The sequence below is a fragment of the Corvus hawaiiensis genome, chromosome 25 (genome assembly GCF_020740725.1).
Source record: "Corvus hawaiiensis isolate bCorHaw1 chromosome 25, bCorHaw1.pri.cur, whole genome shotgun sequence".
Classification (NCBI taxonomy): Eukaryota; Metazoa; Chordata; class Aves; order Passeriformes; family Corvidae; genus Corvus; species Corvus hawaiiensis.
This window is the reverse complement of record NC_063237.1, coordinates 219,595-238,007: the sequence shown is the minus strand read 5'-3', so window position 1 is coordinate 238,007 and position 18,413 is coordinate 219,595. Positions and strand designations below refer to the sequence as shown.

The 18,413-nt window shown below is 48.2% G+C and overlaps 1 protein-coding gene across 1 annotated transcript; it reads left to right on the top strand.

The window, feature by feature from the left end:
* Positions 1 to 4,586: 4,586 nt before the first annotated feature.
* LOC125338286 (spermatogenesis-associated protein 16-like) lies at positions 4,587 to 17,535 on the top strand. Its single transcript, XM_048328868.1, has 12 exons — positions 4,587 to 4,601; positions 5,520 to 5,600; positions 7,215 to 7,601; positions 8,672 to 8,817; positions 9,528 to 9,617; positions 10,027 to 10,111; positions 10,278 to 10,425; positions 10,791 to 10,931; positions 11,165 to 11,277; positions 14,052 to 14,216; positions 15,493 to 15,570; positions 17,255 to 17,535. The coding sequence occupies exons 1-12, from the start codon at positions 4,587 to 4,589 to the stop codon at positions 17,459 to 17,461; spliced, it is 1,656 nt and encodes a 551-aa protein (XP_048184825.1). The 3' UTR covers positions 17,462 to 17,535.
* Positions 17,536 to 18,413: the final 878 nt, after the last annotated feature.

Sequence of the window (18,413 nt, the reverse complement as noted above, 5' to 3'; positions counted from 1 at the left end):
CATGCACATGGCTCTAGACTCTGCAGAATCTACTTGAAGACAGGCTGAGGAGCTAAATACGTTGGCATGAATGCAGAATTGGGTCTCCAAAACCCATGTGGTTGAATTTGTCTCTTTAGGTTGAAACCTCTTCATTTTGACTACATTCCTGAAGTCTCAGCCTAAGAGTTGAGGGATTAGGGAAAATCATCAGGATGTTTACATTGGCCAAATCCCTGAGCATGTCAAGGTCCCTCTGCACTCAAGGTTCCTTGTGCCAGCTGCCCAGGGATGGGTGAGGATGGCTCATCCTGAAGCGCAGTCGCTCACGGGATCATGGAATGATGGAATCATAGGATGGGCCGGGTTGGAAAGGACCTTTAAAGGCCATCTAGTCCAACCAGCTGCCATGGGCAGGGACATCTTCAAGCAGAGCAAGCTGCTCAAAGCCCTGTCCAACATGGCTCTGGATGTTCCCAAGGATGAGGCACCCAACACCTCCCTGGGCAGCCTGTTCCTTGCTGTCACCACCCTCTTAAAAAATCTCTTCCTCATGGTGGGATCTCTTGGATGACAGTGTGAGGAGCAGCAGGCCAGCAGAGCTCATGGAAGGAAGAGACTCATTTCATGGCACTGCTGGCCTGGGCAGAATTACCATGGCTCAGAAAGGCAGCAGCTGGTGCAAAGGAATCCAAACCTGGGGTGGTGGTAAAAGAGCAAACAGGACTGGGCTGAGTGCTTGAGAGAGGATGAGGCTTGTGGTGATGCGATACCTTTATTGTAGTTTTATGTAAGTTTTCTGTACCCCAATGGTTCATCCCTACCTTCCCCACTCCTATTTCCAGTTGGTTTCCCCCAGACCCAAGCCTCTCCCCTGCTGCTCCCTACATGGTTGTTCTCCTCCCCTTGTTCTAGCTCTTTCCCTATCAATCACCCAAACCCCTCCTGTTGTTCCCCAAGGTCCAGGGTCCATCATGTGAAACCTCCCAATTTACCCTTATATGGTCCCCATCAATCCCCCGAGACCCTACCCCTCTAGACACCTCCCCCTTTGGAAATCCCCTAAACCTCGATGCCCCATTGGGGCATGTGATCCCTTGCCCCTCCTCCCCTTGGGGCTATTGGCCCAAGGCAATGTCTATCCTCATCCACATCCCTCCCTTAGAGATTCCTATTGGTCCCCAGTTAAGCCATCCCCATTGTACCACCTCCCTTTATAAGGGGTTCCCTGGAGCTGCTGGAGGCTTGTCTCCTGGGAGTTGCCTGCAATAAACTTAGATTATCCCGTGTGGCAAGCCTCCTTGCTACTTTTTATCCTCTCCCTCGTCGGGACTGCTGACAGCCACTGTGCCTGGAGCTTCAGCTCCCGTGGGCAGAGCTGAGCTCCTGAGGAGCAGCTTTAAAGCCGAGAGCCTCCAGCTGCTCCCCACTCCTGTCGCACACCGCAGGAGCTAGCCTGGGCAGTGGTCAGTGGCGGTCATTGCGACAAGGCTGATGAGGAAAGAGGACTCCCCGTCCTGGCCTTCCCAGAGGGTCCTTCCCCAAGAGCTTTGAAGCTGCCTGCAAGGGCCTGAGCTCTTGGTGCCCTTGGCCATGGCAGTTGTCTGCACCAGTGAGGTCTGTGAGGAGACAAGTTGTCCTCGTGGCACTGGGGCTGTGTCCAGGCAGCCCTGGGGACGCTGGGCACCGTTACACTGCTGTCCTTCCCTGGGCACTGCCCTTCACAGCCCAGGCTGCCTCCAGGGAGAGCCCTGGGCTCTGAGAGGGACAGGATCTCCCGTCCCAGAGGCCGGGATTCAGGCCTTGGTCCTTCTGCTCCATCAAACAAAGGCTTTGCTCAGCACCAGAGCCACCTGCCCAGTGCCTCTGCCTGCCTGCAATCACAGCCTCCAGTGACTGGCTCAAAGGAGGCCCTGGGGAGGCTCCATCAGAAAGGGCTTTCAGTGGCAACTCTGAATGCTCCAAGACACTTGGGGTTTCTCTTCTGACTTGGATTTCTTGAGGGACTGCTGCTATCTCCTCTCAGGACCTGAGGATCCTGGACTCAGAACACCAAATACACTGCAGGGCTCATTAAAATGAAGAAAGGCCTAATGAGTCGCTGCCTTCCCACCCACCCCCTTTGTCAAGTCCTCAAGGATTATACAGCTAATTAGACATTGGAGGATTAGAGAGAAAGATTCCAATGACCCCTTTGAAGACATGATAGCAGCACTGTGCAGCTGACCTTGATCCAGGGTTTCCTAAGGAGATCATGACCAATGGAGAAACAGTTCCTCGTGGCCCAACACAGGATGGACAGCTGTGCCCATCACCTCCAGCCCCCAGCCCTTTCTCCCAGTGGCTACCTGGGACCTGCCTCACTTTCTGTCACATGAGACTTCTGAATTCTGTAGTGAAGTCACAGCTCCTTTGCACCAACTTCCACCTCCTTTCACCCTAGATCTGGCTGCAAACAGGCAGGGAAGGGTTTCTGCTAATTAAAAACCTGAAAAGATATTAATTAAAAATAATAACAAAAGAACCACCTCCCCTCTACCCCTCCCAAAACTCCAAACTAAACCCACCAGCAATAAAATAAGTAAACAAACAACCACAAACCAAAAGCCCCACCAAACTCCGGAGGTGAAACACGATAAACAGTAAAACACAATAAATGAGTCCCACATCCTCCACGACCTCTGCAGACGGTGCCCGCTCGGGCAGGGAGGTGCTGCACAGGGCCAGGTCGGCCTGGTGCCCTGCCCAGGGCCCCCTCACAGCGCCCCACGGCTCCCGGTCCCGCTGAGGTTTCGGGGAGTGTCGGCTGTCTCTGCCTCGCCGTCCCGCAGCTGCCGGCACACCACGCTGGCCCTGCCCGTCCCCCTGCTCGTCCAGGACTCTGCCCCATGTCCAGCACTGCAGGATCTCCACGTGCCCATCGCACCAGCTCCCGCTGCCCACTAGCCACAGGGATACAGAGACAGCGGGGCCTGGGGACGGCAGAGATGTCACCAGCTGGCTCCACACTGAGCACTGGGGGTTCTGCAATGGGCGGGATATTCAGTTCGTGGCTTCCTGTTACCTTAGTTCAGATGTGCAAAACAGCTGCTGCTGAGAGAATCCTATCTCAGACTGACGGGTTCCCTCCCAAAATGCTGCGTTCAGTTCTGAGCCAGCACTAAGAAATCCAAGAGCAAAATAGCAGGCTGATTACAGAATCTTGTAAAATGACATCCAAGAACATTTTGTTATAAAATCACAAATACTAACAGAAGCTGAGAAAACCAACAACATTAGAAAACAAGCTTCAAGCACCTGGACTGGAAGAGCTCAGGCAATAAATTTAATTGGAATGAAGTCTTCTTTCGAAAATGTGAGCACTGCCATCAAATTTCCAAAACCAGTGAAAGAGGGAACCCCAGAAGCAGAAGCCCAGAGGCTTCACACACAGCAATGACATAGAACAGGGCAGGGCAAGCAGCTGCAAAATTTGTAACTTCTCCATTGCAATGAAGGCCTTATTTTAATTTTACTGTAGCCACTATTAATAAAGTGCAAGATTTGAGAGTCTTGAAAAATAAAAATAAATAAATAATAAAAAGACTCCCACCATACCAAAAAGACAAACCTCATTTTTTTTTTACTGTCATTAGGCTGCTGAAAAAAGCAATCAAATTATCCTGCAAGTTCAGAGGTACAAAAGAAATCTGACTTGCATTTCTGCACCAAACCACAGGAGGGTTTGTCCAGTTGGACATTCAGATTAGGAACAAAAAAATTCATATTTTCTAAGATATTTTTCATGGTCATCGTCAATTTTTTTTAAGGCAGATTGAACCAAAGACCTATTATATTCTTGCTGGGAAGAAAGATGCTTTGAGTTATTTAAGCTTTGAGGTGCATTTAAAAATGACTTTAATGAAAGGCAGATACTCCCAGGCTTGAAAGTAAGGCACAAGTAAAAGTGGTCACTTGCCTGCAATACTTGCAGGAAGAACACATTGAAACGCCCTTTCACATGAAAATCTAAAAAAATCTTCAATCTAATTATGGACAACAGCAGGCGGAGACAAGAGGAGAGCTGTTACAAATTCTGAGTTTGGTTTTCAAAGTGATTGACAGCAAAGCCTGTGTTTAACTTCAGCAGAGTTGTGTTCAGCGGCTCTGAAAACCAGAGACACGCTGTCTGAAGTGACAGAGACATGTCTGCACCTGGGTCACATCCCTTTCAGCCACCAATTGCACAGTGACAGCTGCTCCCCCACAGGAAAATGGTCTTTGGGATCATTTTAAGCACAAGCACAAGCACAAGCCCAGCGCAGTGTCAGCCCCTGCCCAGCTGCAGGTGAAGCCCAGGAGGGGAAGGAGGGATTGATTTGGGAGCTCCTGACTGCCCTCAGTGGACCTGGGCCTGGAGCCGTTCCCCCCTTGCCGAGCAGCAGCTGCGGAGCAGGAGCGGTGCCCGATGTGCCCCATCGTGTTTGGGGTGGCCAGGCCGTGGGGCCTGGGGGGCTGGGGAAGGGCTGGGGGGGCAGGTGCTGGGGCAGGGAGCAGTTGGGCTGGGGCGGGGACTCTCCAACCGCCCTGGATGTGGAACTGGAGCCCAGCAACTGCCAGAACGGCTGATGGAGCCCCAGCAGGTGAGTGGGGAAGGGGCAGCTCTCCCTGGGCCAGGCCCAGAGGGGCTCTGCGTGGGCCTGGGCTGTCCCACGGGGAACAGTTCCCTTTGGGAACAACAGGGCATTCCCGGGGGGCTGTTCCAGAGCTGGCGGCAGCTTTGGTGCTGGCCTGGGGACAGGCCTGGCAGGGAACGGGGACTCCTGGCCATGCCAGGGCACACCCACATCTCCTCCTCCCATCACCACGGCCACTAACGAGGGAGCAGCTTTTCACTGCATTGCCAGCACCCCAGTTTACAGCCAGCCTCAGCACCTGCCAGAGGCTGCAATGGCTTTCTCCCAGTCCCCTCCCAGATGATTCCTTGCGGCCCAGAGGAGCCCACAGGAAGGATCAGAGGGTGCTCAGGGGGCTGGAGCACTTCTGCTATGGGAAAGGCTGGGACAGCTGGGACCACTCTGCCTGAAGAAGGCTTGGGAGAGACCTTAGAGCTCCTTCCAGCACCTGAAGGGACTCAGGAAGAGCCCGGGAGGGACTTTGCAAGGACCTGCAGGGACAGCACAAGGGGAAATGGCTTCCAACTGACAAAGGGCAGGGTTCAGTTGGATAGTGAGAAGAAATTCCTCCCTGGAGGAGGAATGGTGAGGAAGGTGGAGAGGCCCTGGCACAGGTTGCCCACAGCAAACAGGGGTCACCCTGGAAATATTCAAGGTCAGGCTGGATGGGGCTCTGAACAACTTGCCTTCTGGTGTTCTAATCAGGTAAGACAGTTCCTGCAGGTTGTTTCATTTTCCAGCTCTGGGGCTGAAAGGATTCCTAAGGAGGGGAGGAAGAGCTAAGCTGGAATTCCTGAGCTGAGGAAGGCTGGGAAAACATTTAGGACCAACTGCCTCAGGGACAGCCATGCAAACGTGAGTGTGCTCATCCCTGTATTCTTCCAGGTGGTCCAGGAGCTTGGAGTGAGCCAGCAGTTCCCTTCTCACATGTCTTCTCAACAGGGATCTTCCTCAACAGCCTCTGAGGTGAGTACAACTCTGCTGAGCTGACTCAGGACCGTTTTGCAATGGGACTTAAGGGAAAGGAACTGCAGGAACCCTGCAAAGGGGAAGCTGCTCAGCCGTGGCTCTCCTGTCCCTGAGTGGGGTTCATTTCTCCGTGCCTGACTTCTGGATCCCCACTGTACCTCAGAGGAGACTTCTTTCCTCTGCTTGGTCAGTTTAACAACGTCTTTGACAGTGAACATGTACAACTATAAGAGGAATCTGATCTCAGATGGCACTGTTTAATTCTGCTGTGGTCACAGGAATCCATGTCCTAAGCATATTCAATGTGCTCAGTGCAGAAATAGATTTCATAGGTTTAAGTAGATTTTGAAATTGGTTCTCCATCAGGGAACACCCATTCTTGTTGGGATCAGAAGAGGCATCTCAGGTGGTACTTTGGAATAGGTGAAAGGGTTAAGATCACGGTACTTGTGAAAGCATTATGAAAACATAAGATACGGTGTTAAAAGTTAGCAAATGTTAGCCATAAGCTTAAGACACGGAATGTAACTTGGCAAGACAAAACTTGCAAGAATGAAGGACAAAGCTTGCTAAAACCAGTGAAGAAACTGCTGAAACAGCAGAGACTGTGCATGCCTAGAGGAGAAAGGTGAAAAGCGCACAGTGGAGAAGACACACGGCCTTCATCAAGACACCCCCTGAGGAAGACTTGAAGCCTTCCTCAGCACAACCACCAGGGAGCCCTGTGCTCTGCGTGTGCTAATGATAATGATGAGTTCCAAAAAATAGTTTGCATAACCACACCTTTTCTAAAGCAAATAATGAATATACATAAAATGTAACCGTACATGGTAATCTGCCGTGTGCCTGGGGTGGGTGTGTGCTAGGAGGAGCGATCCCCGCACAGCCGGCACCGAATAAAGCAAACGCCTGCTCTTGGACGCCGTCTCACAAGTGTCCCTAGGCTCGGTTTGGAGCGATTCACAGGACGGAATACCTGCCCTCCTTTTAGCAGGATAAGGCAGAGAAGGAACATTAGATCTCCACTCAGGACTATGAAAAGACATTTTTTCCCCAGATACTTGCATTTTATTTCATTCTGTTTTCTTTTCTTCATTCAATTTAATTCAATAATATGTTCCAAATCTATTTATCCCAATGCATCCAGTAAAGTTAAAAGAATGAAAGGCAACTAATTTTAACATATTGCCCCTTCATGTCACCCTATTTGGTGCTAAAATCCATGGTAAAGTATTTTCCGAAATCACTTCTGGAAACAAAACAAAGCTTTCCTGGGACATTTTGCAAAGGCAAGTTGTGACAAAGGGGAATGGCTTTAAGGTGAAAGAGATTTAGATTGGATTTTAGGAAGAAACTCTTGGCTGTGAGGGTGCTGAGGCCCTGGCACAGGCTGTCCAGAGAAGCAGTGGCTGCCCCATCCCTGTAAGTGTCCAAGGCCAGGCTGGACGGGGCTTGGAGTGACCTGGGATAGTGGAAGGTGACCCTGCCCATGGCAGGGGGGTGGAATGAGATGATCCTGGAGGTCCCTTCCAACCCAAACCATGCTGGGGTTCTCTGAAATGACTTTAAATCCCACGCTTCTCCTCTCACCTCCTGCTCCTTCTCTTGCAGGAGGCAGAAGAGCACAAACAACGACCACAGAGTGGCGCAGATAAAGCAGAAAGCCATGGAAATCTGTCCGGGACAAACGCAGAAACGCCAGCAGAGAGCGGCACAGGGACATTCCCGGGCCCTCCGCTTCCCATTCCTCTCTCCAGACTCAGGGAAATAGAAGCGGAGCTGATCGGCGCTGATGAGGCGGACACTGAGGCGGAGCCTGGCGAGCCGCTGATGTCTGCAGCGGCAGCAGCAGCGGGCCAGGCTCCTGCCCCAGCCGCAGGGGACAGCGTGTGGCACCGCGCTGGCGCTGCGCTCCAGGCCGCCCTGCGGGACGGCAGCGCTCGGTACACGCAGCGCGATTTCGCAGCAGCCGCGGCCAAGTTCTCCACGGCACTGGAGGTACGGGGCTAAAGGGGTGTGACCCCCCGGTAAAGCCACGGCGGGGCTGTCCCGGCGCTCCCTGGGGCAGGAATAGCAAAGGGAACCAGGAGCACCAAGCTGGAATGCTTAGGGTTGAAGAGAAATCCCGAGATGCAATTTCACCTGAGATGTGAAAATTAGGAGTTCTAAATAAACCGCAGAAGGGGGGAAGTGTTGGACTGAACCAGAGAATCTCAGGTAATTTTGTATTTTTCTCCAAGTTCTGAACTGTATTAACGTGTAGAGGAAATGGAAGTCCCATAGCATGAAAAAAATGCTCCTCTTTTTAATCCCAGCATTGTTTAATCAGCAACAAATGCCCTCTCAATACCTGGGAGTTTTCACTCTGCCCTAGATAATGTTTTCTCTCCACTCTGACTCCAATCTCTTCAGCCAGGCACTTGAAACCCTGAGAAAGGGACCGCCTGCACTTCTTTTAGCACTGTTCTGCCAAACTTCATTCAAAAGCATTTGTCAAATACTAGGGGCTTTCCAGTTCACAAGCAACTATCCTATCCTCAAATATCCTATCCCTAACTGGCTTTTTCTACAATACTGAAGTAATTTTTTTTAAGTGATAAATATTACAGCAGCTAGTGAGTAAAATGATAAAGTATCGTCATTTTTAAGTGCTTTGTTGCCCCCTATATTCTGAAATGAGCTGTGGTAGGGACAGCACCACGGGTCACTTAAGAGGAAAGGAGGGCTTGTCTCCTCCTAAGAGGAAAGGCTGGTGAATGGACATACCAGGAAAAGGGATGAAGAAATGAATCCCTGGGATTGCGGACAGAGTGATTGGGACATCACAGAATTGTAGGGCTGGGGCTTCTCAGCAGTCTCTTAATCCAGCTTTCCCCAGAAGCAAAAACCAAAACATCCCTGAAAGACCTTTCTGTCCTCTGTACTGATTTTTGTAATGCTGACTTTAGTTAGAGCCACAGTCTATGAGACTTGAGTTTTCTCCACTGATCAGTCACAAAAAGTATTTCCACCTAGCAGCACATGGTGTATTCTAATAATTGGAAATCATGGTTTTGTTTCATGTGCAGCTTTGCAGTAAAGGCTTTGCTACAGAGGACCCCTTGAAGTCCTCTCCAGATGATATTTCCAGGCTTGCCAGTTGGATTGAGTCAAAGCTCGTCATCTGCTACTTAAAACTGGGGCAGCCTGACCTTGCTCTGCAACATTCACACAGGTGAGAGAAAATATGGATTAGAGTCACTGCTAAGACTGAAATCCACCATGAAACAAAGACTAGGAATAACTGCAGTGCAGGAAGAACCAGTCTAATGGTGAGAAAAGAAGGATCAGGAAAACACACCTTACATGGGGCACTGGTGTTTCGATTGGACGAATGGCATCTGTTGAAGTGAAGGGTCTAATACACGGGCCAAGGTTCACCCACATTGCACCTATGCCTTGTACAAAGAGTATTTCAAAATAACTCAGGTTCACCTTCTGAAACATTCCAGATGCACAATGTTTCCAGGGAGATGGGCCAGACACCTGCTGCTCCTGCCTGGGGAGCTGGGGGTTAACAAGAACTTGTGCTGTAGCAGTTTTACTTATGCTACCTACACGCCGAAGGCAAGAGAGAATATTGCCCCTGAAACATTTCTTCTAGAATACACAAACCCCTAATGAAATTGCATTTAGGATAAAACCACAATGAAATTAACCTTTAAGTAATATTTTTAGTACTATTTTCTTCATCGACCACAGCTGGAGAGAGAGGGAGAGGGAGAGGGAGAGGGAGAGAGAGTTCACCTGACATTGGAGATGTAGCATGGAGTTGTAGAGCAGAAGTGCACACAGTGTCTGCCTCAGTCACCGTTTGATTCTTAGAAGCTTTAATGACGTAAGAAACCTCAGTCTAAGCTTGTCCATTCCTCTTCTGTCTCCAAGGAGCATCATTCAGAACCCCTCTCACTTCCGCAGTCACCTGCGCCAAGCCGCTTGCTTTCGGTGCCTGCACAGATACTCGGAGGCTGCAAGGTACTTCTGCTGCTCGGGCTTCCACAGGGCTCCTCTGCATCCCTTTCCTTGCAGCTCTCGGCAGTGACACATCCTCCGAGAGCCAGGCTTTTCCAAAATCCGTCGGAACTTTGCACTGGCTTTGTGTGTGTGATCTCAGGGGCAGCAGAGCTCCAGTCTTCCCAGTTCATGTTAACGTGAATAATCCCACTTGCGGCCCTAAATGACATCCAGGGCTATTTGCTGGCAAGAGTTTAGCGAGCTAAAAATGTGTTTGCTGGTACTTTTCTAAAAGTTGGACAAGGACTTGGGAGTTCTGTGTAACCTTTGGTATCAACCTCACGTGACACTCTGTGAATAGGACCTCCTTTCAGTCTGGCCACAGATCCCCTTCTCTGCCTGCACACTCCTCTGCTGCTTTTGTCCTCAGGAGCGCCATGGTCGCGCAGTATCTGTACGTCTTGGCTGAAGGAGCTGGGCTGGAGACCAGTGACCTCATCCAGCTGTACTGGCAGGTAACAACTGACAGCCTGGGAAGGAATCACAGGATATGCCAGGCTGGGAGGGACCCCCAAGGACCACTGAGACCAACTCCTGGCTCATGGAGTCTCCATCCAAACGACCTGGTTGTTTTGTTTGGGTTTTTTTCACTAAGTGTCTAATTTTTTTGCCCTTTTCTAGGCTATGACTCAAGAAGCCCTTAGTGGAGAAGTCTCTTTTTCTGTTCTGTACACACCTTTTGAGAAAGAGAACAAGACTGACAAAATAAAGGAGGCCAACAAAAGCTTTGCTGAGAAGCACCCTGATTACGTGCAGCACATATTTACAGGTAACAGCAGTTTTCAGCTGCCCTTAAGCACTGTGGACTCTGTTTGTGTGGCTGAATTCAAAAGAGTCGGAGACAGTTGGAAAGTTTGAGCTGCTTGGGCTCCAGACACTGTGGGGTATTGGGCAGAATATGCTTTATCTCAGGCATCAGAAAAATGAAAGCAGTTGATGCAAAAGGCTGCAGAGCCCTAAGATTCAAAGCCCAGTGAGAGCTGGATGTGTTGGTTTTGTCATCTGTGTTTTGCAAGGTTTCTGGAGACCGTTTCACTCCTTCTTTGACTTCCCTTATTTTTCTCCAAAAAAGTAACTTCTCTTACAGCTGAAAAGAAATAGGACAGTGGAAATTATTTTCCTTTCCCTATGCAGATCCTCATGGAATTCACCTGTTGCCAGAGAGGGCTGAATCTCACCCTGACCAGCAGTACTTACTGACTCTGGGCTTCAGAAACAAAGAGATTGGAAAAACCGTGGAAATGTCTGTAACTCGAAAACTGCCAGTCTTTCGAGGTATGCCAACTTGCTTAAGAACTGGCCTGGCTCAGGGGTGACCCCCACAATCCTTACTAAATGAGAGGGTGAGAGGTGTCTCAGGACCCATTTCTCCATGCCAGCCGCCTTGATGGCCCAGCTCTTCCCATCCCCTCCACTCCTCCTCCAGTTCACCCAGCATCCTGCCAGATGCCCTAAAGAAAAGGGAGATGAATAAACAGCCTCTGTGGTTCTGTAATTTCGCTTCATAGGCCGGAAAAGAGCTTTCAGTCCCAGCATGGAGGAAGAAGAAGAAACATTTTGGCAGAACACTGGGAAAAGGATCATGGCAGCCATGGCTTTTATAGGAAGCACTAAAATAAAGGTGAGTATCCCATTCCCTTTCTGGTATGTGGTGTGTGGGAAGGACGTGTGCTGTTGGGGGGTAATTCCTGCTGCACATGCTCCTCCAGTGTCCACAAATGCTCCGTGAATTGCATTAGGAACAGAGCTCCAGTGGCTTTAGACACTTTTGAAAAGGAGTCCTAATGACTTAACAGTGACCACTTGAGAATCCCTCCACATGCAATTTTTGCCAATCTTTATGGCCTATGATATTATATCCCTACTTCACATAACCACAGTTACTCACTCTGTTTCATACCCATAGTAGACTGCACCTCCCACCCAGAGCTCCATCAAGAGTTAATCATTGCTACTTGAAACACTTCTCGTGATTGAGATCTGGATCTCTGTGGAATGAAGGATGTGAAATAATCCTCCCATCTGTTACAACCATAAGCCAGGTGATGGTAGTTACCTCTGCTCCATCCTTTCTGCCATAATGGACACAGCTTTTAGCACCCTGGCTGACAATTAGCACAAAGGTCCACAATCAAATTTGCACATAGACGAGACTGTTTTCATGCAATTCTTAAATTATTCTCCTGAAAAAAGAAACATGAGCTAGAGATCTGGGGAGGCTCTGACTTCTCTCCTCCTAGAGGGCAGTTGCTGGAGCAGCAGCAAGCACCGGAACTCAGGCACTCAGCAGAGGGAAAGGTGTGCGGGGCTTGGCCAAAAGCATCCACGCTGGGGTGAGGGAAGTGGAGTGGATGGAGGGCAGATGTCCCTGAGGAAACACAGCTGCTTCTTTCCAGTGCTTTCCTGAAGCTCTTTGCTCTTGGCTTTGGATGACCAAAAGCCCCAGTTCCCAATGTGCAGAGTAATGCAAGTGGCAGCTTTGGGAAAGGGGAGGATCTGTTCCTGCTGGGGGCATTCCCTTCGATGCACTTGGAGAAGTTACAACTACAAACAGAGTGTGGGTTGGATACTGGATACACAATAAAATCCTGGTCTTTCTGAAAGCCCCAGAAAAACTGGGGCTTTTAAATTTTTTTTTGACCCCCCACTTCTCTCTTTGCTTTTGGAGCTGAGATTTGTCTATTGCAACTACTGCAGCCTCAAAAGAGTAACAGGAAGAGAAAAAACTTTGAAATCAGGCAGGTTTTGCACTCCTCATGACTCCCCTCTTCTGTAAATTAATTTGGAGGAACAGGAACACACAGTTCAAGCGGAGATAAGCAGTGAGGTCTGGTTTCCAGGGCACAGGGAAAAGAAATTCATCCTGTCAGAGATGAGAACAGGGTGCTGCCTTAGGACTGCCCAAGCCAGTCCCCACTGTAGGCATTTACACTGCTGCCACACACCAGTATTTTCTATGAGCTTTACACCTTTACATTTAAATATTCTTGCTGAAACACAAGTGCATTCCCAGAAAAGCCAGGGTAAAACTCCAGCACCACTGAAGGCAGCAGCCAAGTGACTTTTTTTCTCAAGGAGGCTGGCACAGCAGCCCCGTGGTTTAGGCAAGGGCTACCCTGGTGCCACCTCCACAGCAGGAAGGACAGGGAACTGGGCTGAAACATGGGCCTGCAGGTTCATAACCAGTCCCAGAGGTCGGTGTGGGACCTGCCATGGAGAGGAGGAAAGCCCCAGGAAAGAAGAGAGAGTCACTGAGTTGGAACAGCTGCCAGGTCCACATCCATCATCAGGGGAAACATATTCCCTTCCCCTTCAGTTTACAGAGCGTTCAGTGATCCCAGCGAGACCGAACCTCTGACTCAAGGAGCAGATGGCAGTGCCAGTTCTACCTGGGAAGAGAGATGGGCACAAAGCCAGAGCTGCTCTGCTGCTGGGGACTCATCTCTCTTTATGGCACTGACAGAGACTGGGCCACTTTTGTTTTCTTTAATGTATTCCACAATTGTCTTCAAGCTACAAACATGATGCTGTTTTATTTCCATCACACGTAAGCTAAATTAAAAACGGCCAAACTTCAGCTACAGACTCAAGCATTACAACTTACTTGGAGAGGAAAAAATAATATATTTGGGATTTAACAGAACAAACGTTTCTTTCTGCCGCCCTCTTCCTCATTTGCGGATGCAAACGTGCAATCCAGCTTGTTCTGCTCAGGTTGGTTTTGACCAAACCATCTCAGTGCTAAAGCCAAGCTCATTAAACCATGGCAACAGTTAAGTCAATTCTGCTCCCTCGGTTTTGCAGCCACACAGCCTGGAGTTCAGTTCACTACGTCATTTATACACACACTGCTCTGGCTCAGATGTGAAGGGAAAGCCTGAACATGCTTCAAGCCTGACATGTTCCTGGCTGCCTGGAGGTCAGAGACCACCTCTGTAGGTTTTAGTTCCTCCAGGGTCTGTCTTTGAAACCATAGATTGGCCTGTCTGTGCCCAAACCATGAGCTGACACCCTGCACCCTTTCCTCAGCCTCCTTCCTGAGACTGGAAAAGCCATCCAGGAAAGTCAGGTGATGTTCAGTGGAGGGGGTGATGGAAAAGCCCTTTCCAAAGGAGAAAACTGCATTCGTCTTTGTCACCTATTGTCTCCCCTTCCCATGTATCATGATGACATCTTTGTTTTCCTAGTCCTACTAGAGAGGTTATAGCAAGAAAGTCTTTTTGTTCCCTCTCTAAAGCCCGTCCCAGCAGCGTGGCCTGAAAGGTGCTGGATGGCACACTGCTGAGAGCAGGACCAGCACAAACACTGATGAGAAGCCTTGAGGCACAGGAGTCCAAGGATCAGGGTGCTCCCTGTGCCTCTCCTCTCACCTCCTCTCTTTTCCCGGGCAAACAGGATGAGCGTGGCCCATGTGCACGGGCCATCGAGCAGTTCCACCACGCCAGCCTGCTCAGCCGCCTGCAGAGACGGGAAGAACAGGCCCAGGTGATGACCCAGGCAATGGCTGAGCTGGCGACTGCTCCCTACCTGCAGAGAGTCTCTCAGGAGGATGACAAGCTGGTAGGTTTGGATTTCCAACACTTGTTTTGGCCTCTGCGAGCTGGGAGACAGAGCAGGAAGGGCCAGGGCAGAGTTCTGTATTTCCACCCTGTGCTCTGGAAGTCGTTTGTCCAATGTGGGGACCTGAAAGAGTTCTCAAATCCTCCTTCAGTGCTTTGACAGAGGAGGTGCTGATCACCTGCAAGGGTGATTGATAGAGCCACCAGGACTCACCTGTCAGTATCTATGGAAAATCCCTTCTCTGCCCCCAGAACCTCCCCAGATCAGTCTGGAAAAATGATTGCAATGATTCAGATCATGCTGCCTTGACATCTCTGACCTCAGAAGGCACCTGCAGCAAAACAGCCTGAATCCGGCTAGAGCTGAGAAGGAGAGGGGGAAAGGAGGGAAAATTGATTTTCTGTGCTGGGTCCATGCACCACATACTCCCTGTCTCAGAACAAACCTGTCTGCCTGCTCATGGTAACTTGTCAGACTTGCTGCAGAGGTGCCCCAAGACAGTGAAGAACGCATGAGAAACATGGACTGGGCCCTTGGCTGAGCCAACCCAGCTCCAGCAAGGGTCAGCAGTGGGATGATGGCTGGAGCCAACGAGGCCAAAAGTGATGGTATCCAAGGGGGTTGGGGAAAAAAGAGGGGGGGGAACATCTCCTTCTTGCTCTGCATCAGTGGCAGATGGTGTCTCTCTTCCTCCCCCAAAGGGACGCCTTTGGGGAAGCCTTGTGCCTCCAACTGTGTTGGAGCACACCCGGGAATGTTGATATCTACAGACATAGTCCCAGTAGATCTTAATTCCTTGTCATGAGTAAAATGCTTGGGAAGAGACTCCAAAACCTTTTGTTTGGATTCACTTTAACTAACTCAACATTTTGGAAGAGAATTTTTTAAAAGAGTGCAGCAATAGCACAGGTCTCAAGTACCAGCTTTTCCCAGTTTGTTCCTAAACACTGATGCTAAGGGCAGGACTCCCTGGATCCAATCCTTGCCTCTCTGTGTCTGAATTAAGAGTATCTGAACCATCTTCCAGGAGTTGGGAAGGCTGCAGGGTGAGGCAATGCCAGGACTACCCTGGAAGGGGACTGTGGGGAGTATTTTAGATCCACAAGGACGCAGTGCAAGGGCTGAAGCAAAGATGAGTTGGCTGTGCTCACTGTGTGAAAGATGAGTCACAAAATCATCAGCGTGCAAATGATTTTAATTGGGATATAATTTGTGTATGCAGAGAAATGATTTCTCTGTGAATTCCACACCAATTGTTTGTATCTCGGTGCCACAGCTGCAGTCACTGATGGCAGATGCTGTGGACATCCTCGCAGGAAGAACTGGAGAGCGTGTGTGGACTAAAATACAGAAGGTAACAGCCTGCAGCAAAGGGCAGGAGAGCAGATTGTTCCTTGGGCAGGAAATGTCCCTAACTCTGGTCTGTTCAAAAGGCAGAAAAGAGAGGATGTGCCGGGTGAAACCTGATCCCGTGCCTTGACCTCTGTCCATGCTCAGGCTTGGGAGTCAGCGAGGGTCTGAGTGCATCCCTGCTGTGCAAACAGCATCCCAGCTGTTCAGCTGCACCAGGCACTGGTGTCAGTGCAGTGTCAGGCACTGATGTCAGCAACTGATGTGCCAGATTAGTTCTTATTTGGGGGGCTGGAGCCAACACCTATTCTATAAATATGAAAAGCACAGGCAGACCATGCCAAACCACAGTTCCAGGTAGGAACATCATTCCTCTGCTGCTTCCGGGTGGCATCCCCAGCAGGGCAGACACTGCTGGATGGTCCTAAAGGAGCTGCTGTAAATCCTGCTGCTGTTCCAGTGTCCCCTTTGCCCTCACTCCACACCTCACCCATCGCCTGGGACACGTTTTCCTTCCTCTTCCTGCCCTTTGTGCTCACCCAGACACCAACACTACCCCCAAAATAGAACAGGCAGAGGAATGTTGCGCAGACATTTTAATTTGGTCTCTGGCTGAAGAGTCCTGGGGGCTCAGTGGTTATGGTTAATAGCGCCAAGCCCTGCACTGGACCTTTCTATTACGGGATCAGTCTTCCCCAGACTTCCCATATGCTTTTGGCCAGTGCACGATTTCCTAGGCTTTTACTTCCACTTGTTCAAAATGAGGCTGGCACCAGGAATCCTCTCTCTGATCCTCTGCATGTTTTTATGCCAAGCACATGACAGCAAAGGCAATCCCTGAGGTTCTTTGGAGAGCCCAAAGCTTCCTGTGCACCTGTGGCCATGGATCTCTTGGCAGCAAAGGAGCCACAGCCCAGGCACGAGTGCCCATCAAGCTTCAGCAGCACTGCAGAAAACTCTTTTCCATGGCATCATGCACGGTGCTATGTGCAGCCCATCCCCTGAACAGGTCCCCTTTGCCAGCCCTGTGGGATGAGGAGGAGGCAGAGCTTCTCTGCCAGACTCCTTGTGCCCTCAGCACCCCAGGGCAGCAGATGGAATTGTGCATCAACTTTCCTGCTTGCCTCTCTCAAAAACACATCCCCCTCACCGACCCAAACCAAACCATGGCCAGAGCGTGTGGCACAGCTCCAATCCAAGGCCAGGGCTGAGGAGCACTTTAGGGACAACTCAGGACACGGATCAATACAAGAGGAAGCCATGCTTGGATTAATTCCCAGTCCGTTCTTCTGTGCTGTGCCTGAAGAAGGCACACTGCACTGGATGCCTGTCAGCACGGCCGAGCAGGAGTTTGTTTTGTTTTTTTTTTAATTATTTCAGCTTAAAATGCAATGGGCAGATTGATTCTTTAGATTCTCCCATGATGCAGGGTTTGCATCTTGAGTGGAGCTCCGTGTGAAGGGAGTCTATTCCACAGCAATGAAGTAACTGAATCCAAACAGAAATGGAGAAAACAAAAATAATGACAAAGTCAGGTACCACTGCTGCAGCCAGTTGCCCAAGAGGAGGCTTCATGTGTTTCTGTTTCTAATGACTATTAGTTTTGAAATAAACTAATTGCAGAAGCTTTTAAAGTTTTTATAGAGGCGAATGGAGTTGCTTGTGACACCACTTCTTTCTAATTGCAGGTGGCACTAATTGAAGAGTACTTGAGGGAAGGAGAAGAGCATTACTTAAGGACCCCACACATGCAAATACCTGGAATGGAAAACATGAACTGGACTCCAAGGGGACAGGGATATTTGAGACTGAAAAATACAAACATGTTCATTCCCAACCCACGAAGCTTGGCCACAGGGCCAAAAAAAAGACGCATAGCTTTTGCAAAAAGTTGATTTTGTAGGTATTTTGTAGCTATTGATATCAATTTGATAGATGTTAATCTTATTTTAAATTATATTAACTTGAAAAACCGTTGAAGTTGTATTAATTTAAATTATATTTATTATTTATTATATGTGTTATATATTATATATTATATATTCCATATGACATATTACATATTATATATTATATATTTTATATATTATATATATTCAATTATTATTAATTTAAATTATATTCAATTGTATTTAACTATATAAATTGAACTTGTATTAATTTAAATTAAAGTGGTATTAAGTAGTATTTACTTGCATTAACTTGAAGTTGTATTAAATTCAGATTGCATTCATTTGTATTTACTTTTATTAATTTTAAGTTGTATGAATTTAAACATATTGTATTAAACTGTATTTAACTGTATAAATTTAAGTTGTATTAGTTTAAATGTAAGTGGTATTAAATAGTATTTCCTTGCATTAAGTTGTATGAATTTAAATTCAGATTGCATTCATTTGTATTTACTTGTATTCAAATTGTATGAATCTAAACTTGTATTTAACTGTATTTAGGTGCATAAATTTAAGTTATACTAATTTAAATGGTATCAAATAGTATTTACTTGCATTAACTTTAGTTGTATGAATTTAAATTGTACTAAATTATTTATTTATCCGTTGCATAAAACTAAGTTGTATCAGTTTAAATTTAAATGACGTTAAATAGTATTTACTTGCATTAACTGTTAGATATGAAATAAGGTTTACATTGCATTAAATTGGATTTACTTGTATTAAAGTTGTATGAATTTCAATTTCAATTGTATTTAACGTTGCAAACTTTTAAGCTGTATTTGTTTAAATGTCAGTTGTATTAAATTGTACTTTATGGTATAAAATGTGAGTTGTAGGAATTTCAATTTAAATTCCATTCAGTTGTGATCAATTTTACTACACTGTATTTACT